Source organism: Chroicocephalus ridibundus, chromosome 15 (genome assembly GCF_963924245.1).
Source record: "Chroicocephalus ridibundus chromosome 15, bChrRid1.1, whole genome shotgun sequence".
In the NCBI taxonomy this organism is placed as follows: Eukaryota; Metazoa; Chordata; class Aves; order Charadriiformes; family Laridae; genus Chroicocephalus; species Chroicocephalus ridibundus.
This window is the reverse complement of record NC_086298.1, coordinates 442,668-463,372: the sequence shown is the minus strand read 5'-3', so window position 1 is coordinate 463,372 and position 20,705 is coordinate 442,668. Positions and strand designations below refer to the sequence as shown.

At 61.7% G+C, this 20,705-nt stretch overlaps 1 protein-coding gene across 2 annotated transcripts in view; it reads left to right on the top strand.

Moving 5' to 3' along the window:
- Positions 1–20,705, top strand: part of ABCA2 (ATP binding cassette subfamily A member 2) — a 39,227-nt gene that overhangs the window by 15,719 nt on the left and 2,803 nt on the right. The window contains exons 13-48 of one of the 2 annotated variants that reach the window (XM_063352627.1): positions 130–226; positions 628–801; positions 891–993; positions 1,644–1,758; positions 2,107–2,297; positions 2,530–2,680; positions 2,971–3,175; positions 3,758–3,922; positions 4,237–4,417; positions 4,704–4,916; positions 5,235–5,431; positions 5,517–5,699; positions 6,155–6,339; positions 6,440–6,560; positions 6,829–7,038; positions 8,232–8,450; positions 8,623–8,725; positions 9,090–9,418; positions 9,943–10,156; positions 10,334–10,439; positions 10,818–10,929; positions 11,373–11,433; positions 11,696–11,870; positions 11,956–12,071; positions 12,353–12,500; positions 12,740–12,863; positions 13,703–13,835; positions 14,029–14,146; positions 14,290–14,468; positions 14,797–14,938; positions 15,287–15,421; positions 15,636–15,739; positions 16,012–16,104; positions 16,372–16,474; positions 16,626–16,763; positions 20,382–20,588. In XM_063352627.1, coding sequence (XP_063208697.1) covers positions 130–226; positions 628–801; positions 891–993; positions 1,644–1,758; positions 2,107–2,297; positions 2,530–2,680; positions 2,971–3,175; positions 3,758–3,922; positions 4,237–4,417; positions 4,704–4,916; positions 5,235–5,431; positions 5,517–5,699; positions 6,155–6,339; positions 6,440–6,560; positions 6,829–7,038; positions 8,232–8,450; positions 8,623–8,725; positions 9,090–9,418; positions 9,943–10,156; positions 10,334–10,439; positions 10,818–10,929; positions 11,373–11,433; positions 11,696–11,870; positions 11,956–12,071; positions 12,353–12,500; positions 12,740–12,863; positions 13,703–13,835; positions 14,029–14,146; positions 14,290–14,468; positions 14,797–14,938; positions 15,287–15,421; positions 15,636–15,739; positions 16,012–16,104; positions 16,372–16,474; positions 16,626–16,763; positions 20,382–20,588 — 5,550 coding nt within the window. Of the gene's footprint in view, positions 1–129; positions 227–627; positions 802–890; positions 994–1,643; positions 1,759–2,106; positions 2,298–2,529; positions 2,681–2,970; positions 3,176–3,757; positions 3,923–4,236; positions 4,418–4,703; positions 4,917–5,234; positions 5,432–5,516; positions 5,700–6,154; positions 6,340–6,439; positions 6,561–6,828; positions 7,120–8,231; positions 8,451–8,622; positions 8,726–9,089; positions 9,419–9,942; positions 10,157–10,333; positions 10,440–10,817; positions 10,930–11,372; positions 11,434–11,695; positions 11,871–11,955; positions 12,072–12,352; positions 12,501–12,739; positions 12,864–13,702; positions 13,836–14,028; positions 14,147–14,289; positions 14,469–14,796; positions 14,939–15,286; positions 15,422–15,635; positions 15,740–16,011; positions 16,105–16,371; positions 16,475–16,625; positions 16,764–20,381; positions 20,589–20,705 lie in introns of both variants that reach the window. The other variant, XM_063352626.1, reaches the window with a different exon arrangement.

The following is a 20,705-nucleotide window of genomic DNA, read 5'->3' as shown; positions in this document are numbered from 1 at the left end:
TGCCCATCCACTGTTGGGTTCAGGGGCTTGCAGGGTAGCTGTGGGTGGCACATGCTGCACCGTGTACAGGGTCCACGTGCCAGACCCATCGGGGGCAGTGGAGTCTTACTGGTCTTCCCCTCCCACTAGGTCAGTGTGGACATCTTCAAAGGCTTCCCGGATGAGGAGAGCATTGTCAACTACACGCTGAACCAGGCCTATCAGGACAACGTCACGGTCTTTGCCAGTATGTCCCTGTGAACCAGCCCCTTTCCAGGGGTCCCTGAAGCCATGTCCTTCTCCAGCTTTGCCCTGGGCTGGGGCCGCTGGCCTTGGGATGTGGCTCCCTTGGTGCATGTGTTGGGTGGATGAGCAGACCGAGCATCTTGCGGTACCCATCCTCTGCCCCTGGCCAAGCCCTGCTGGGCACAGCACCCTGCCGCTCTCCTGGCCCTCCCACCACTGCCGTCCACATGCCCTCACGTCCCTTGCCAGGGTCACGCCCACCCTCCTCATCCGTGGCAGCTTCACGGTGCCCTTGGCTGGACGTGCTGAACCTCTCCATTTCCCTGCCTGTCGCTGCGGGCCGGCCAGTGTGGCCATCTCCCGTGGTGCCAGTGGGCTATCTGCCTCTCCTGCTGCCCACAGGCGTCATCTTCCAGACCAACAGGGACGGCTCACTGCCCCCCCACGTCATGTACAAGATCCGGCAGAACTCCAGCTTCACGGAGAAGACCAATGAGATCCGGCGGGCGTACTGGCGGCCTGGCCCTAACACTGGCGGCCGCTTCTACTTTCTCTATGGCTTCGTCTGGATCCAGGGTGAGTGCCAGCTCCCTGCCATAGCTGCCCACTTCCCTGCCCCCTGCCTGCACTGCCTGCTCAGCTTGGCCTCTCCTCCTCCTCCCCAGACATGATGGAACGTGCCCTCATCAACACGTTTGTTGGCCACGATGTGGTGGAGCCTGGCAACTATGTGCAGATGTTCCCGTACCCGTGTTATACCCGGGATGAGTAAGTAACACCCATGTGGGCAGGATGGGCAGGGGCAGGACCTTCCCTCTTCCCCTTTGCAGGCCAGGACACTTCAGCTGGGAAAAGGGAGTAATTCCGGGGGCCCGAGAGAGGCTGGTGATACTGGGAGTGATGAGCAACCAGTAAAGCCCTGTTCCTTGGACCACCAGGCTAGGCAAGCAGGGAACGGATTTTGTGCCCAGTTTGCAGCTGAAGTGGGGAACTCATGGCTGCGGGGTGTCTTGGGGGCCAAAAGACCAGGGGAGAACAAGAGGAGTGTGGTAAATGGATGGCACATGGACCTGTCGGTGGTTATGGAACACAGTGGTCTGGAGAAGTCCCAGAGCAACCAGCCTTCCAGGGCAGGAGGGTGGATAGGGCTCTGTCCCCACCAGGGTAGGCAGGGCACTGGGGCTGATCCCGTGGCTGCTGCCCACCTGCCTGCCAGGACCTGACAGCCAGGACACTAGATTGTCCTGTGGGCTCATTGGAGAAGCTCTTTCAGGGCACTGAGGAGCTGCTGGACCAGCAGGCTGGTTGTCCCCAGGCAGCGGGAGGGCCTTTCCACTGCCTTAGTGCCCCAGGGCTTCCCTGGGTCTTTGTGGTGGTGCCACCATCCAGCTCTCCCCTCTCTTCCTCTGCCCGACCAGCTTCCTCTTCGTCATCGAGCACATGATGCCCCTGTGCATGGTGATCTCCTGGGTCTACTCAGTGGCCATGATGATCCAGCACATTGTGACGGAGAAGGAGCATCGCCTGAAAGAGGTGGGATGGTAGGAGAGATCCCTGGGGAGGAGCTGGCATCTCTGAGCTCTAAATTTTGCGCTGCGTGCACCCAGGTGCTCCCTGGGCACCTTCCCCGTGTCTCCGGGGCGCAGATCCCACATCCCTGGGCTGAGCTGGTCCTTCCGAGTGTTCCCCACACGAGCCCTGCCCAGTGCCGGGGGGAGCTGAGCCCGTTGGCAGCCTGGCACAGGGTGCTGTGGCCTGCCCGCTCCCAGCAGCCCACGGGGACCCCTCGGGGCTGCCTGTTTCTCTCCTAGCCCCAGCAAGTGAGGCAGCAGGGATGGGCAGGGTGGGGGACAGCCCCGCTGAGCAGTGTTGGCCTCACAGGTGATGAAGATGATGGGCTTGAACAACGCGGTGCATTGGGTGGCTTGGTTCATCACTGGCTTCGTCCAGCTCTCCATCTCGGTCACAGCGCTCACCGCCATCCTGAAGTACGGCAAGGTCCTGATGCACAGCGACGTCCTCATCATCTGGCTCTTTCTCGCCATCTACGCAGTGGCCACCATCATGTTCTGGTGAGCTGCCTGGTCCACTCCGTGGGGTGAGGGGGCACGAGCAGCGCCGGGGTCCTTGTGCCATGGGGCAAGGGTGCTTGGAGCTGGGTGGGCAAGGGCTGGTGGAAGGGCACAGGTCCCCCCAGCCAGCTGATCTGAGGGGGCAATTTATCACCTCTACACCGCCAAAATCAGGTGGTGTGGGGAAAGCCCTGGTGGGGTAGGATCCAAGGTGACACTGTCCTCCTCGCAGCTTCCTGGTGTCGGTGCTCTACTCCAAGGCCAAGCTGGCCTCCGCCTGTGGCGGCATCATCTATTTCCTCAGCTATGTGCCCTACATGTATGTGGCCATCCGGGAGGAGGTGGCGCATGACAAGATCACGGCCTTTGAGAAGTGCATCGCGGTGAGTTGGCTGTGGCTGCTAGGGAGGTGTTTGGCTCCAGGTTTGCCCCAGGCACACCCAGTACACAGGCCACCAAGCTGTCATCAAGCCTTGGGCAAACCTCTGCCTGTATGAACCAGCTCCCCATGGGGCTTTGGAGGCATCTCCAGAAGGTTTGGCGCCTCCCAGGGCAGGGAGTATGTCCACGGGGCAGGGTGGGGGCAGCACTGGGTAGGAAGTCTCCCCAACCTGTTCATCTAGAGCTGGCCTGTGGTTCCTGCTGATGTCCCTGTCCCTCTGCCTCTCTGCAGTCCCTCATGTCTACCACAGCCTTCGGGCTGGGCTCCAAGTACTTTGCACTGTACGAGGTGGCCGGTGTTGGCATCCAGTGGCACACCTTCAGCCAGTCACCTGTGGAAGGAGACGACTTCAACCTCCTGCTGTCCATGATGATGCTGGTCGTGGATGCCGTGGTGTACGGGGTGCTGACGTGGTACATTGAGGCTGTGCACCCAGGTACGTGTGGGCACTGGGCCATGAGGGCACCTCGGATCTTACGGGAGCCTCTGATGTTTCGGTGCTAATCCCTGATGGTGCTCAGCCCTGGCATGGTGGGATTTGGCACAATGTGCCTTCAGGGTCCCCTGCCTGTATCCTCTTGGGGACACCTGCCCGCACACCCTGAACCACTGGTGACACCAGCAGGTTCCTTGGAGATCTTTAGTCACGTGTCTCAGTTCACTGGCCAGCTGTAGCGAAGCAAGGTGTCCATGGCTGGAGCACTGTTCCCCTTTATCGCCCACTTGGGAAGGAGTCTCACCTGCTTCCTTTGCTTTCCTGGTAAAACTGAAGCGTGAGCCAGGCCCAACCCAAAGCCCAAAGGACTTTGCTTCCTTGCACAGCCCCACAGCGTTACCCTCAGCCCAGTTGGCCAGGGCATTGCAGCTCCCACCCCACAGGGATGTCCCTGAGCTGGGGAAGCCTCCAGGCCCATGCCCGTGCCCATACGTGTGCCAAGCTCTGCCCCAGCCCTCGACTGGCTTCTGCAGGGACGTGGGTGTAGGGTTGGCCCTGACTCCGCAGGGGTTGTGCTTGCAGGCATGTTCGGCTTGCCACGGCCCTGGTACTTCCCCTTCCAGAAGTCCTACTGGCTGGGCAACGGGCGAGTGGAGACCTGGGAGTGGACCTGGCCCTGGTCCCGCACCACTCGCCTCAGCATCATGGAGGAGGATCAGGCCTGCGCCATGGAGAGCCGGAGGCTGGGTGAGGGCAGACAGGGGCGGTGTGGTTTGGCCCGGGGATGGCCCTGGCTCTCCTGTAGGGTCCTGCATGGACCATCGTGTGTCCCTTGTGCCCTTGTTGGGGCAGGATCCTGGGGACAGGCGCTCCTGCCTGTCTGGGACCTGCTGCCCGTGGTGTGGGAGCGGGGAAGGTGGCAAGAAGCAGAGGGGAAGGGGCCATGAGCCCTGACAGCCACTATGGCACGGAGGCGGGGAGGTTCATCCCCCGGGGAGCCGTGCTGCAAGCCCAGCCTCCCTGCCACCCCTTGGCTCCTCACCGTCCCACTCTCGCGGCAGAGGAGACGCGGGGCATCGAGGAGGAGCCGACCCACCTCCCCTTGGTCGTCTGCATTGACAAGCTCACCAAGGTCTACAAGACAGACAAGAAGCTGGCGCTGAACAAGCTGAGCCTCAACCTCTATGAGAACCAGGTGGTGTCCTTCTTGGGGCACAACGGCGCGGGCAAAACCACCACCATGTAAGTGCCTGTCGGGGCAGACATGGGCTGTGTCCTTCTGACCAGCTGCAGTGGGTGGGGAAGGTGCTGCGTGATGTCCTTGCAGGGCCCTGTGGCAGCTGGTGCCATGCCCAGAGGGCAGCAGTGTGGATGTGGGGGTGACACAAAAGGAGGATGGGCAGCAGGCCTTGCCCCGACATTGCTCTGCCTGAGGCCCAGCAGATGCTCCTGGAGGTGGTGGTTGGGACTGGGACCAGATGGAGGAATGTGAGGTCCCTCACATTGTTCCCTTTCTCCATCCATCCAGGTCCATCCTCACCGGCTTGTTCCCTCCAACCTCGGGCTCTGCTACCATCTACGGCCACGATATTCGGACAGAGATGGATGAGATCCGGAAGAACCTGGGCATGTGTCCCCAGCACAACGTGCTCTTCGACAGGCTGACAGTGGAGGAGCACCTCTGGTTCTACTCGCAGCTCAAGAGCATGGCGGAGGAGGAGATCCGCAAGGAGATGGACAAGTAGGCCCCCCTGGCTCCTTTTGCTCCATCCATGACTTTTTCTCCATCCATGCCTTTTGCATGATTTGGTCCTTTTTCTGCTGGCTGTGCTGTGGTGGGTGATCTGGGAGCAGAGATGTTCCCCAAGCGCTTTCCAAAACCTTGGGGTATCAGGCTGTGATATCAGCAGAAGATGCTTCTGTAGCCTGGCTGCAGCTGGGCTGTTCCAGCGGCTGAGGGCCATGGGACACACGGGGAAGAGGTCTCACATGCTCCCCATAGGCACTGGGTGCCAGTGTGGCCCCCACAACATCCATGGTGCTTCTCCCCTGTCCCCAGGATGATTGAGGACCTGGAGCTCTCCAACAAGCGCCACTCCCTGGTGCAGACCCTCTCAGGGGGCATGAAGAGGAAGCTGTCGGTGGCCATTGCGTTCGTGGGCGGGTCACGGGCCGTGATCTTGGATGAGCCCACGGCTGGCGTAGACCCCTACGCACGCAGGGCCATCTGGGACCTGATCCTCAAGTACAAGCCAGGTGAGCGGAGGTGGGCAGAGCCCAACATTGCTCCTCTGGCTGCGGTGGCCCTGGCCTCTCTGATGAGGCTCTGTGCCACTCTCAGGGAGGACCATCCTGCTCTCCACGCACCACATGGACGAGGCTGACCTACTGGGTGACCGTATCGCCATCATTTCCCATGGCAAGCTCAAGTGCTGCGGCTCTCCACTTTTCCTCAAGAGCACCTATGGCGACGGCTACAAGCTGACGGTGGTGAAGAAGCAGTCGGACACCAGGAATGGCACAGGTCTGGGGGGCAGTGGGACCCCGTGTTTCAAGGAGTGAATAGGACTCCTTGAAACTAGAGCTTCTTCAGCTCAGGAAATGAATGAGAGGTCAACACCCAAGTGCTTCCACCCCGAGTCTCCTTAGGCCACACGGAGGGCGGAGGGGGATGGGGTGGGGGTGTGGGAAGTGACATTGCTCAGCCTTGATTTCTCCCATCTGGGTCCTGGGTTAGACCCTGTGTGGTGGCATTTGTCTCCAGCTGCGTGGTGGCCCATGGGCTGCCCACCGAGATCCAGCATGGGCCACGGTGCAGAGCACTGTCCCCAGGGCCGGGCAGGGCAGCTGGGAAGCCTCCAGCACCCGGCGATGGAGGCTGGAGGAGGCTCCGCAGTGCTGGGGTGGAGCGTGGACATGGTGGGTCCTGGTGGGAGGCTGGGTGAGAAGTGACCAACTGGTGCTGCTCCTCCGCTGCAGAGCCGGGCCAGCCACACAGCCCCCTGGCCCACTCCTCCGTCAGCCCCTGCTCCGAGCCCCGCGTCTCCCAGTTCATCAAGAAATATGTGGCCTCCTGCCTCCTCATCTCGGACACCAACACTGAGCTCTCCTACATCCTTCCCAGCGAGGCTGTCAAGAAGGGCTGCTTCGAGAGGCTCTTCCAGGTACCCACAGGGGCTGGTGGGGTGGGCAGCAGGCGGTCGCGGGGGTCCACGGCGCTGCGGGTGCCTCCTGCCCTCCTCACACAGCGCTTTGCTCCCACAGCACTTGGAGCAGAGCCTGGAGGAGCTGGACCTCACCAGTTTTGGGCTGATGGACACCACGCTGGAGGAAGTCTTCCTGAAGGTGTCCGAGGAGGACCAGTCTCTGGAGAACAGCGACGCGGGTACGGGTGGCGGGGGGGGCACAGGGTGCTGCTGGGACTGGCGAGGGGCTGTGTGCCTTTGCGTGGGCTTGGTGGCTCCTCTCCCCTTGCGTGTGGCCACAGGAGGCTCCTTTCCCAAGGGAAGGAGTCATCTCCAGTGGAGCCCATCCCAGCCAAGGGCTGCTGGCCTCTGCTCTGCTCCGGGTTTGCAGAGCAGATCCGTCCCCACTCTGTGCTACACCAAGGTGAAGGGTGGCATGGCCAGTGGCAACCCCCCTTCTCCTTCCAGACATGAAGGAGTCCAAGAAGGATGCCTTGCGACCACCTGTCCCTGAGCTGGGCCTGAAGCCCGAGGCCAATGGGGAGCCCCTTGCCGAAGCGGCCGTGCCGGAGAAGCCGGAGGTGGAGCTCAGCAACCTGGTGACCTGCTCCAAGCTGGCGCAGTCGCAGGCATCCCTGCACTCAGCCTCCTCGGTGGGCTCCGTGCGGGGCGACGAAGGTGGGGCTTATTCCGAATTCTTTGGGGATTACACGCCCCTGTTCGATAACCGGCAGGACCCCGATAACATCAGTCTGCAAGGTTCGTGCCGCCGGTGCCCGGCCAGCGGCAGGGGCCAGGGGAGGCGCTCGGCTGGGAGGCGGGGGGCGGCCGGGGCGGTGACAGCGCCCGTCCCTGCACCCAACAGGGCAGAGCTGGCCCTGGCCGGGGCGGGTGGGTGTGCCGGGGGTGGGAGGCCGTGCCTGCCATGGTGAGACCCTGTGGCGGGTCTGATGATGCCTCCGCCGATGCTGCACCCAGAGAGCCGCAGCCTGGGTGGGAGGGCTGGGAGCAGATGCTTTCACCAGTTTGCACCCCAAAACTGGTTGCATGTACACGGGGGAAGTCCCGTGCTGAGACACAGAAACAGCAGGCGCGGGCGCAGCTCTGCCCTTTGCCTCCCCCGGCTCCCACGCGTGCCCCCTTGCAGACCCACCCCACTAACGCGCTCACACCTCCTGCTGGGGCCCGGTCGCCTTGGCTCCTCTTGGCCCTTGGGCACAGAGTCGTCTTCCAGCTGGTGGCTTCACCCTCATTACCCTGAGCTGGGCTCGGGGCGCTCCCTGCCCAGCTGCTGGGATTGCCAGAGGACGGAGGATGCAGGCAGGCGCCCGGAGGCTGCCGTTTTATTCACAAATCCTTTTCTGGGTTATCCCAGCCGCTCTTGTCGTGTTTAATTCAGGGATGCGGCACCCTGCCTCCCCAGCCAGGGCTGCTCCGAGCGTTGTGATTTGGGGTGCAGGAGGCAGAGCCAAGATGGTGCTGCAGCAGAGCTCCCCGAGCCCCAGCCCTGCACCCGCTGCTTCGCTGGGTCCCGCCACCCGTGTCCCGTCCTCCCTTTCTGACTACGCTGACCCCTCACCAGCTGGGAGAGCTGATGGGAAAATGGGGCAGTTCTGCCAAAAAGCACCAGTATAGATTGTTTTTTAAAAACTATTGTCTGAATTTCCCATTTTGGGCCAAGAGGAACCCGCCAGCCAGCTGCCTCGCTTCACACCGCCGTGCTGCCGTGGCTCGGTGGTTGTCAGGGTTGGGTGCTGCCCTGTCCCTCGGGGTGGCTGTGCCCGGCTCGGTGCCTGGCTCGGCTCCCTGGGGGCCAAGGCGGGCACAGGAGCGGCTGTACCGGGGGGGGTGACGTCCTTCTCCCCTCCTAGAGCAAGAGGCGGAGGTGGAGGCAGAGGACCACGACCTGGCTGGGCAGGGGAGCTTCAAGCTGGAGGGCTCGTGGCTGAAGCTGCGCCAGTTCCACGGGCTGATCGTCAAACGCTTCCACTGCGCCAAGCGCAACACCAAGGCCCTCTTCTCGCAGATCCTCCTGCCCGCCTTCTTCGTCTGTGTGGCCATGACGGTGGCACTCTCTGTGCCCGAAATAGGTGCGTGCGAGCCACCCACTTGCACACTGGGGGCTACTGGTGGCCCTTTCTGCCTGCCCCAGTGTGACTGGTGGGGATGCTGGCTGGGGGGAGGACAAGGACAGGGCTCGGCCAGTCTGCCTGTGCACGGCGGTGCTGCGGGTGTGAACAGGTTCTGTCCTTGTCCCCGCAGGTGACCTGCCGCCCCTCATCCTCTCGCCATCGCAGTACCACAACTACACCCAGCCTAAGGGCAACTTCATTCCTTACGCCAACGAGGAGCGGCGTGAGTACCGGTGAGAGCTGCCACTCGCTGGTGACCAGCGACCCGTGCCCCATCCCTGTCTTCATCCCTGGGACTGCGATGGGGGGCAGCAGCGAGGGCAGCCCACAGCGGGGCTGGACCCAGGGCTGGCTCAGGCTTGGAGCAGAGCCCGGCCAGTGCCACGTCCCCTGGCAGAAAGCAGCCTCCATCCTCCCCAGGGTGTCTCTGGGAGGGGCGTCAGCCCTGGTGCTGGCTGCGGTGGGTAGCTTGGCTGTGTATGCCCTTTGGTGCCGTAAGTGCCAAGGCCTTGGGGAGGTCCCAGCAGAAGATGGCCAAGGTGGTGAGACCCGTGTCTCGGGCTCCTTGCTCCTCCTCACCTGCTCCTCTCCCCGCAGCATCAGGCTGTCTCCCGATGCCAGCCCCCAGCAGCTGGTGAACACCTTCCATCTGCCTTCTGGCGTGGGGGCCACCTGCGTGCTCAAGACGGCCTTCAACAACACGTTGGACCAGCCCATGCAGACCCTCAACCTCAACAGCAATGAGTCCAAGATGCTGGCGGCCAAGTACTTCGATGCCATGTGCATCGATTCCTTCACCCAGGGCCTGCCACTCTCCAACTTTGTGCCGCCACCTCCATCCCCAGCTCCCTCCGACTACCCCATCTCAGTGGATGAGGACCTGCTCCGTGCCTGGAACTCCACGACCTTTTCCTCCACTGTCAAAGGTATCACTTGCGTGTGGTGTTCGAGTGTGTCCAGCCCTGGGATTGCTCTCCAGCCAGGAGATGATATATCTCCCCCGCAGAAGCAGCTCCAGGAAGTGCCTCTCAGTTTGGCCTGGCCACAGCAGAGCTGGGCTCAACTTCGGCTCAGCGCTGGTGCTGGCCCTGGAGCACCGCTGCCCATTCAACCCGGGCAGTGCCATGGAGCTGCCCGGGATGGTGACACCATTGAGAGCCCTGTGGCCAGCCCCTGTATGTCACCCTCGATGGGCCATGCTCCCTAGCCAATGCCTTTTCCAGCCACACTCCATGCCCCCTCGCTGAACCATTTCTGTCCTCACAGATGTGTCCCCACATCCATCTCTTGGTCCCTCTCGGTCACCAGGGCACAAAAGCCCTCTTGCAGTCCGGGCTCTGCTGCCTCCCTGCCTGGCTGAGATCCCTGGGCTCAGCCTCTCGCCCCACATCGTCCCAGGCAGCCGGGGTGGGCAGGAGCCTGGCTGTGAGCTGCCCTCTCTGCTCCTCAGAGACCGTCACCTCAGCCCCTGCCCTGCCCCGCATCGTCCATGAGCCCATCAGATGCACGTGCTCCATGCAGGGCACCGGCTTCTCCTGCCCCAGTGGCGTGGGGGGCCACCCCCCACAGATGAAGGTGGTGACGGGGGACATCCTGGCAGACATCACAGGGCGCAACGTCTCCGAGTATCTGCTCTACACCTCGGACCGCTTCCGGCTGCACAGGCAAGAGGGGAGGCTGGGAGGGTCTGCCCTGTGCCATGGAGCACAAAGTGGGGGACTGGGGACTTGGGGACACATGCACAGAGTGCTGATGGGAGCCAGGAGCATGCTCGAGTGTGGCCGTCCTCCTGGAGGCAGGGGACAGCGGTCACAGCTTCTCAGTGGTGCCTTGTCCCGCAGGTACGGGGCGCTCACCTTTGGCAACGTCCAGAAATCCATCCCGGCTTCCTTCGGGGCCAGGGCCCCTGCCACGGTGCGCAAGATCGCCGTCCGGAGAACGGCCCAGGTGGGACCGCGCCGCGTCCCGCGGGAGCTGGGTGGGCAGCAGCAGCCATGGCACGGGTGGGCAGGAGAAGGGGGCAGGCAGCGCTGCCTGCACGGCAGGGACCCCTCGCCCTCAGCTCTGCAGTAGTGCTTTCACCCGAGGAATCCGATGGGGCTCTCGCCACCGTGGGGCTCTCAACCCATGGGGTGCTTAGCAGCTCCCACCCCAGCGGGCCTGGCCCAGCAGGGTCAGCAGTGGCCTGCCCTCCCCACCGCCGTGGGCGCAGGAAGCCTGCCCTGTGGCTGTCCCATCCCATTCCGCCCCATCCCTCCCTTCCAGTACGTCTGCCGTGGGCCTGGCTCTCTTGCCTCCTCCTCTCACTCTTCTCTGCTCTTCCAGGTCTTCTACAACAACAAGGGCTACCACAGCATGCCCACCTACCTCAACGCTCTCAACAACGCCATCCTGCGAGCCAACTTGCCCAAGAGCAAAGGCAACCCCGCTGCCTATGGTGAGCATTTGGAGGCATTTAAGGGCAGAAGCATGTCAGGAACAGCTTTAGGGCATGGTCCAACCAGGCTCTAAAGGGAAATGTGCCCCCTTGCACCAAGCAGGAATGGGCCCAGTTGGGGTGGGGTGGGGGTCACGCACCTTGGCTATCAGATCTGGGCTAGGCAGATCTCTCTGAGGGCTGGGGGGGGGCAGAATGTCCCAAAGTGCTATCTGAAGGCACCTGGGCTTGTGACGTGTCCGAGGATGCTCTCTGCCAGCTGGTGAAGGAGGACTTGGCTTCAAGGTGCTCGATTGGTGCAGACAGCTCAGCTCCCGCTGAGCTGCAGGGAAGAAACCAGTCCTCCCCCCTCCTCAGAGCCAGGACCAGGCAGGATGGGAGCAAGATTTTCTGTCCTGAGCCATCTTTCACACTCCCATGTTTCTTCTTGGGCCTTCTTGCAGGCATTACAGTCACCAACCACCCCATGAACAAGACGAGTGCCAGCCTGTCCCTGGATTACCTGTAGGTCCCGGGAATGTGTTTGAGGGAGGGTGGCCGTGGCCTGGGAGGGAGGAGGGAGCTCCTCGCCATGATTTGCAGGGGAGCGCGGAGGCTTCTGCCCTGCAGGCTGCGTGGGGGGGACTGGGTGGCTGTGACGTGGGGGTCCCTGTGCTGTGCCCTGCCCTGTGCACAGCAACTGTCCCGCGGGTGCCAGGATGGGTGGCCCTTCCCTGGGCAGCTGAAGGTGACTGGGTTCCTGCTCTCCTTCTTGCTCTCCGTGCAGCCTGCAAGGCACAGACGTGGTGATTGCCATCTTCATCATCGTGGCCATGTCCTTTGTGCCAGCCAGCTTTGTGGTGTTCCTGGTCGCCGAAAAGGCCACCAAGGCCAAACACCTGCAGTTTGTGAGCGGCTGCGACCCTGTCATCTACTGGTTGGCCAACTACGTGTGGGACATGGTGAGCAGGGCGCACGGCCCCACCGGCTGAGCCCCCAGGGCTGGGTGCGTGGGTGGATGGTCACAGAAGCTTCTGTCTTTTCCAGCTGAACTACCTGGTGCCGGCCACCTGCTGCATCATCATCCTGTTTGTGTTCGACCTCCCGGCGTACACCTCTCCCACTAACTTCCCTGCCGTCCTCTCCCTCTTCCTGCTCTACGGGTACGTTGCTCAGAGGGGTGGTCAGGCCGTGCTGGTGGGTCCCTCCAGTGCCCCGTCTGCACCGTGGCTATGCCAGCAGGGTCTGGCCTTGCCTTTGGCCTTGCCCTTGCCCATCTGGCTGACGTTCTGCAGCTCCAGTAGCTGGTGGGCTGCAAGGGCTGGGGTGGGAGAGCCCAGGGAGGACGGGGCTGGGAGATGGGCAATCCCAAAGCTCAACAGTTGGCGCTGCCCGGTCACTCTCCTGCCACGCTGATGTGCCCTCCTGCCACTTGCCTTCCCAGCTGGTCCATCACCCCCATCATGTACCCGGCCTCCTTCTGGTTCGAGGTGCCCAGCTCCGCCTACGTCTTCCTCATCGTCATCAACCTCTTCATTGGCATCACAGCCACTGTTGCCACGTTCCTGCTGCAGCTCTTTGAGCATGACAAGGTATGGGATTCACAGCTCTGCCTGGGGCCACCAGGAAGGGAGGAGCTGCCACTGGGTGGTGGGACAGCTTCAGGCTGGGAGGGACCTCAGGAGGTCTCTGCTCCAAACTCCTGCCTCCAGCAGGCTCAGCTATGAGACCTAACCGGGCTGTATCTTGGTGGGGATCCTGATCCTACCATGCGCTCACGGTTCTCAGGGGTGTTTCTGATGGTCGTGTCCTCTCTGCCCGTCCCCCCCAGGATCTGAAGGTGGTGAACAGCTACCTGAAGAGCTGCTTCCTTGTATTCCCTAACTACAACCTGGGCCATGGCTTGATGGAGATGGCCTACAACGAGTACATCAACGAGTACTATGCCAAGATCGGTATGGCCTCTTGTTCCCTCCCTCTCTTGCTTCAGGGCATGTGGGGCTGGGGGGGAACCATGGTGCTGGCACATCCCCTCCGCCTGCCCTGTGGGGCTTCCTGAGGCCCAGAGCAACCTGGAGCAAAAAGCCAGGGGACGTGAACTAGACTGGGGCGCAGGAAGAGGTTGAGGGTCATCTGTGACGTGGTGCTGGTGACGCTGAAAATGGTTCCTTGGGCCATCCCAAATAGCAGCCCTACAGGGAGAGGAGACGTGAGCCCTGGCAGAATCGTGCATTTCTGCTGCTGTTGCCCACTCCCTGGGGCAGGGCGCCATGGTGGAGCCATGGTGGGACTGTGGTGGGCCGTGGTGGGGCCGTGCCGTGATATGGGGGATGGGGACTGCAAGAGCTCTTTTCCTTCAGACGTGGTCTCTTGCTTGCAGGGCCGCGCGGCCCAGCCAAAATGAGCTTTTTGCTACCTGCGGCTTCAGCTTGGCCTCAAAAAGCTCTTGCTGCTCTCTGCTTCTCTAGCAGCTCCCGTGTGTAACCTGGGTGCTGCTGACATCACGAGGGGCAATTTTGGGGTGGGATCTGACAAATCCATGCGATACCCGCTCTCGGTTGGATTGAGTCATCCTAGTGAGGTTGAAAAGGGCAAGACGATTTCAACAGCACACGCACTGCGAATGGAAAGCCTTGTTGTGACCAGCCCTGGTGCCAGTAGCACTGACCAGCCCCGGCAGCTGCGGCAGGGTGGCAGGGCAATGTCATTGTCACAGGGCAGCTCAAGACATTACGACCAGCTTGTCCCCACAGGAAGGTGTCCCCAGCTTCTCTCTCCTCTTCCTCCCACTCAGGGCAGTTCGATAAAATGAAATCGCCTTTCGAATGGGACATCGTGACGCGGGGGCTCGTTGCCATGACAATTGAAGGCTTTGTCGGCTTCTTCATCACCATCATGTGCCAGTACAACTTCTTCCGGAAGCCCCAGTGAGTGTGGCTGGGGAGCTGGGGGCAGGCTAGGGGGAACTGGCCGTGGGGAAAAGCTTTGACATCAGGAACCCTTAGCTCAGGGCCGCCCCTCTGGTGGGTACGAGCTGGGGGAGCTGCCCGTCCCTGGCAGGGATGCGGACGGGCGGCTCCCGTGCTGCATCCCCACCCTGCCTCACGCGCCCTCCTGCAGGCGACTGCCCGTCTCCACCAAACCCATCGAGGACGACATCGATGTGGCCAACGAGCGGCACCGTGTCCTGCGCGGCGATGCCGACAATGACATGCTGAAGATTGAAAACCTCACCAAGGTGCAGCAGCAGGACGGCGGCAGCGGGGGATGCGCAGGGGCTGCAAGGAGACACCTTGGAGCTGCCCCATCCGAGGGACGTGGGTTGGGGCTGGGGTCCAGGCACCTTGCAGCAGGCTGAGCCCCCATCCCCTGCCCCACCAGGTATACAAGTCCCGCAAGATCGGGCGCATCCTGGCTGTGGACCGGCTGTGCGTGGGCGTGCGGCCCGGGGAGTGCTTCGGGCTGCTGGGCGTCAACGGCGCGGGCAAGACAACCACCTTCAAGATGCTGACGGGGGATGAGAGCACCACGGGTGGAGAGGCCTTCGTTAACGGGCACAGGTTGGGGAGCACGGGCTGGGCGGGAGGTGGGGACTGCCCACTGTCCTGGGGACGGGACGGGGCCTGCTTGGTGGCCGGGGGGGTCTCCCAGGATGAAACAGCCCGAGTCTGCCCATGTGGCTCCGTGGGACTCTGCAGCCCTGTGTCCTGCTGGGCTGACCATCATCTGGGGGGGGGCAAGTGACATCGGCTCTTAGCCAAGGCTGCCCATGGCGGGTTATCCGGTAGAAGATGCTCCAGTATAAAGGCGTGTGAAAGCGGGGTGAGCAATGGGGTGCTCCTGAAAAGCAATTCCTTCTCCCCCCGGCCCCTCCATCCTCTCCCACAGCATCCTGAAGGAGCTCCTGCAGGTCCAGCAGAGCTTAGGCTACTGCCCCCAGTTTGATGCGCTCTTTGACGAGCTGACGGCCCAGGAGCACCTGGAGCTCTACACCCGTCTGCGTGGCATCCCCTGGAAGGACGAGGAGCGGGTAGGGCTCCGGGCAGGCGATTGCCAGCACCCGAGGGCTGGCAGTGTGCCTCGGGAACAGCATATCGCTGGGCACCAGTGGGGACTGAGCTGGTGCCACTGCCCCCACAGCAGTGCCGCCCCAGTGGCGCACCCACATGGGATGCTGGGACTGGGCACGTGGTGCTCACAGGCCCCTGCTGACGCTCATGGCCGTGCCAGGGACTGCTGCGGGGCTCCCCTGACTGGCACATTGCTTGTGGGCCCCTCGGCAGCTGGCCCACACCACAGAGCCCAACCGCTTGCCCGCTGCCAGCTCTGCCAGCCCCGTGGTCTTGGCAGGATGACAGTAGCCCCCCACACCTTGCAGGTGGTCAAGTGGGCACTGAAGAAGCTGGAGCTGACCAAGTACGCCGACAAGCCCGCCAGCACCTACAGCGGAGGCAACAAGAGGAAGCTGTCCACAGCCATTGCGCTCATCGGATACCCGGCCTTCATCTTCCTGGTGCGTCCCGGGCTCCAGCACCCTGCCCACAGCATCCTCCTCCCACCCGCCGCATCCCTGGGGCTGGTGCCGGGATAGGGTGGAGAAATGGCCCTGGGTGGGACCTGCCTGCCCCCGGCTCCTCCACAAGTGTCCTGGGGTGTGGGATGGTGGGAAGGGGGTGGTGGGGTCCCCCCGGGGGCTGACATGCCTGAGGGTGCTGTCTGTCCCGCAGGATGAGCCCACCACGGGGATGGACCCCAAGGCACGACGCTTCCTCTGGAACCTCATCCTGGACGTCATCAAAACGGGTCGCTCTGTGGTGCTCACGTCCCACAGGTCCGGGGGGGAGGTTCTGGCTGCACCCGCGATGCCTCTGGGGTGCTGTGTGGGTGGGAGGGGGCTCTTCGGTCCCTGGAGGATGGCATTCAGCAGGGGCACGGGGAGCAGAGGGAATCCGGGACGCGCTCTGTTGCCTTCTGCCATCCCTGGTGGCGGGGCCACAGCACCCAGGAGATGGCCTGGGGAGCTCGGCTCCCCGCCTGCCCCAGCTGTGGCCCCTGGCACTGTCCCTCTGTGCCACCCTGCTGAAGTCTGCCCTGTCTCCCCAGCATGGAGGAGTGCGAGGCGCTCTGCACCCGCCTGGCCATCATGGTGAACGGGCGGCTCAAGTGTCTCGGCAGCATCCAACACCTGAAGAACCGGTAAGAGCCTGGGGGGGTCCAGCGCCCCGGGTGTGCTGCAGGGCGGGAGGGGGTCGGGCCCCCCACGTCAAGGTGATGGCACGGCACCCACAGCGAGATGTCAGCACTTCGTATGGGTGCTGCTTTGGAGGGTGGGCAGGGGATGGGCTCGCTCGGATGGGTGCAGCGGCTGCTGAAGAGCATCATCCCCTTCCCTGGGGTCAGTCCTTCCCCCCAGAGGTGCAGGCAGGGGGCCGGGTCCTCACGGGGTCCTTTGTCCCCTTGCAGGTTCGGAGATGGCTACATGATCACGGTGCGCACCAAGTCCAGCCTCAACGTCAAGGAGGTGGTGAGGTTCTTCAACCGCAACTTCCCCGAGGCCATCCTCAAGGTGAGCTCCCTGTGGTGATGGTGGCATCCCCTGCCAGCCCCCGCCTCGGAGTGCAAACAGCCTCAAGGGACACCTCTGTGGGACCCCCTTCAGGGTGATGGGAGGGGGTCTGGCAGTGAGGGCTTGGGTGTCACCTCCATGTCCCCTGCAGGAGCGGCACCACACCAAGGCCCAGTACCAGCTGAAGTCGGACCAGATCTCACTGGCACAGGTCTTCAGCAAGATGGAGCAGGTGGTGGATGTGCTGGGCATTGAAGACTACTCCGTCAGCCAGACCACACTGGACAACGTGAGAGCAGGGATGGCACGGGCGGCTGGGTGCTTGTCCCCAGGGAGGGTGGCTGTGCCTGGAGGGGTGGCTGTGACAAAGTGCCTGGCAGAAACCACCTTTGGGACGGGAGCTGGAGCTAGGTGGGGGGCATGGTGGCAGCCACAGCCTGGTGGGATGCACTGGGGCCTGTCTCCCATGGTATGGATGGCAGGTGAGGGGTGGCCAGGGGGTGGAGGTGCTTGTGGGGGTCATAGAATCACAGAATGGTTCAGGTTGGAAGGGACCTTAAAGATCATCTAGTTCCACCCCTGCCCTGGGCAGGGACACCTCCCACCAGCCCAGGTTGCTCCAAGCCCCGTCCAACCTGGCCTTGAACCCCTCCAGGGATGGGGCAGCCACAGCTTCTCTGGGCAACCTGGGCCGGGGGCTCACCGCCCTCACAGCAAAGGATTTCTTCCTAATATCTAATCTAAATCTCCCCTCTTGCAGTTTGAAACCATTCCCTCTTTGTCCCATGGCTCCCCTCCCTGCTCCAAAGTCCCTCACCATCCTTCCTGTAGCCCCCTTTAGGCACTGGAAGGGGCTCTAAGGTCTCCCCGGAGCCTTCTCTTCTCCAGGCTGAACCCCCCCAGCTCTCTCAGCCTGTCCTCACAGCAGAGGGGCTCCAGCCCTCCCAGCATCTCCGGGGCCTCCTCTGGCCCCGCTCCAACAGGTCCATGTCCTTCTTGTGCTGAGGGCTCCAGAGCTGGACACAGCACTCCAGGTGGGGTCTCCCCCGAGCGGAGCAGAGGGGCAGAATCCCCCCCCTCACCCTCCTGCCCACGCTTTTGATGCAGCCCGGGTGTGGTTGGCTTTCTGGGCTGCAAGCGTGCATTGCCTGCTTGTGTTGAGCTTCTTGTCCACCAGCACCCCAAAGTCCGCCTCCTCAGGGCTGCTCTCAAGCTGTTCTCCGCCCAGCCTGTATTTGTGCCTGGGAGTGCCCTGACTCATGTACAGGACCTTGCACTTGGCCTGGTTGAACTTCATGAGGCTCACACAGACCCACCTCTCCAGCCTGCCCAGGTCCCTCTGGATGGCATCCCTCCCCTCCAGCGTGTTGACCACACCACACAGCTTGGTGTCGTTGGCAAACTTGCTGAGGGTGCCCTCGATCCCACTGTCCATGTTGCCGACAAAGATGTTAAACAGCACCGGTCCCAGTATTGACCCCTGAGGAACACCACTCGTCACTGGTTTCCACTTGGACATTGAGCCATTGACCGCAACCCTTTGAGTGCAGCCATCATGCCAGTTCCTTATGCACCAAGTGGTCCATCCATCAATTCCATGCCTTTCCAATTTAGAGACCAGGATGTCGTGCGGGACAGTGTCAAAAGCTTTGCATAAGTCCAGGTAGATGACGTTGGTTGCTCTCCCGTTATCTACCAGCGCTGTGGCAACATTGTAGAAGGCCACCAAATTTGTCAGGCACGACTTGCCTTTGGTGAAGCCATGTTGGCTGTCACCAATCACCTCCTTATTTTCCATGTGCCTCAGCAGAGATTCCAGAAGAATCTGCTCCATGACCTTGCCTGGCACAGAGGTGAGACTGACCGGCCTGTAGTTCCCCATGTCTTCCTTTTTTTCCCTTTTTGAAAATGGGGGTTCTGTTCCCCTTGTCCAGCCAGCGAGAGCTTCGCCAGACTGCCACAACCTTCAAATATAACGGAAAGTGGCTCGGCGACTTCATCCGCCAGTTCCCTCAGGACCCGTGGATGGATTTCATCAGGTCCCATGGACTTATGTACCTTTGGGTTCCTCAGGTGGTCCCAAACCTGATCTTCTACAATGGGCGGTTCTTCATTCTCACAGGCCCTGCCTTTGCGTTCTGCAACTTGGGCGGTGTAGTTAGAAGCCTTGGCATTGAAGACCGAGGTGAAAAAGTCATTCAGCACCTCAGCCTTCTCCAGATCCTGGGTGACCAGGTCTCCTGTTTCCTTCCGGAGAGGGCCCACGTCTTCTCTAGTCTTGTCTTTACCCCTGATGTACTTACAGAAGTTTTCCTTGTTATCCTCGGTGCCCCTAGCCGGATTTAATTCTATCTGGGCTTTAGCTTGCCTAATCTGGTTCCTGGACACTCGGACAGTTTCTCTGTATTCCACCCAGTCAACCCGTCCTTGCTTCCACCCTCTGTAGGCCTCCTTTTTGCTTTTGAGCTTGTCCAGGAGCTCCTTATTCATCCATGCAGGCCTGCTGGCATTTTTACCTGACTTCTTTCTTGGGATGCACCGCTCCTGGGCTTGGAGGAGGTGATCCTTGAATACTAACCAGCTCTCTTGGGCCCCTCTCCCCTCCAGTGCTTTTTCCCATGTTACCCTGCCAAGCAGGTCCCTCAGGAGGCCAAAGTCTGCTCTCCTGAAGTCTAGGGTAGTGAGCTTGCTGCGTGCTCTCCTGAAGTCTAGGGTAGTGAGCTTGCTGCGTGCTCTCCTGAAGTCCAGGGTAGTGAGCTTGCTGCGTGCTCTCCTGAAGTCCAGGGTAGTGAGCTTGCTGCGTGCTCTCCTGAAGTCCAGGGCAGTGAGCTTGCTGCGTGCTCTCCTGAAGTCCAGGGCAGTGAGCTTGCTGCTTGCTCTCCTCGCTGCCTGAAGGATCTTGAATTCCACCACTTCATGATCACTGCAGCTGAAGCTGCCCTTGAGCTTGACACTTGCCACCAGCCCCTCCTTGTTGGTAAGGAGAAGCTCCAGTGTAGTTCCTCTCCTTGTTGGCTCCTCTACCATTTGAAGAATGTTGTCATCGACATGTTCCAAGAACTTCCTGGATTTCTTGTGCCCTGCTGTGTTGTCCTTCCAACAGATATCGGGGTGGTTGAAGTCCCCCATGAGGATCAGGGTCTGGGAACGCGATGCTGCTCCTATCTGTCTATGGAGGGCCTCATGCGCTCTGTTGTACTGGTCAGGTGGCCTCTAGCAGATCCCTACTGTAATGTCCCCTGCCCCTCTGTTCCCCCTTAATCTTGACCCATATGCTCTCTGTTGGGTCTTCATCCATGCCCAGGTGGAGCTCCATGCATTCCAGGTGTTCATTGATGTAGAGAGTGACACCCCCTCCTCCTCTCTGTCCCTCCTGAAGAGTCTGTGTCCCTCCATTCCAACACTCCAATCGTAAGAGCTGTCCCACCACATCTCTGGGACGCCAGTAAGATGGCCCTGGAGGCGTGCGCACATCTCCAACTCCTCTTGCTTGTTCCCCACGCTGCGAGCGTTTGTGTAATGGCACCTCGGCTGGGCGCCCCATGAAGCTGACGCTGGCTGGAGCGGCTGCATTTCCTTCCTGCTGCTCTTCTCGTGGTCTTCCTCTGGGGTGTTTTATCGGTGACCCCCCTGGTTCCCGTTGCCTCAGGAGCCACTGCCTCGTCCCCATGAGACTCTGAGTGTGCTGCAGCGTACCCAGCGCATCTCGCAGCAACAGGCTGAGGGCCTTCGCTAGTGACCCATCCCTCAGACCTCGGAGCATCATCCCTCGGCTTGTCACGAGCAAGCCGGGTAATAGCCCCTTAGTTTAAAGCTCGGTCAAAGAGCCCCCCTGGCTTGTGAGCAAACACCTTCTTCCCCCTTTCGGAAAGGGGTCCCTCGCAGCCTCCTCCCCCTTTCTCCCCAGGTGTTTGTGAATTTTGCCAAGAAGCAGAGCGACAACCTGGAGCAGCAGGAGACCAGCCCCAGCTGCGCCCTGCAGTCGCCCCTGGAGCGCGTGCTGAGCCTGCTGCGCCCCCGCACCGCCCCCACGGAGCTGCGAGCCCTCGTGGTGGAGGAGCAGGAGGACCTGGAGACCGATGACGAAGGCCTCATCAGCTTTGAGGAGGAGAGGGTGAGAGGTTGTCCCCGGATCTGTGGCGTCCCTGGTCCCAGCTGTGTCCCTGCCCGGGGCGCTGGGGCTGGGTGCCACGGCACCGGGTCTCATCCAATGGAGGGGACGCGGGAGGGC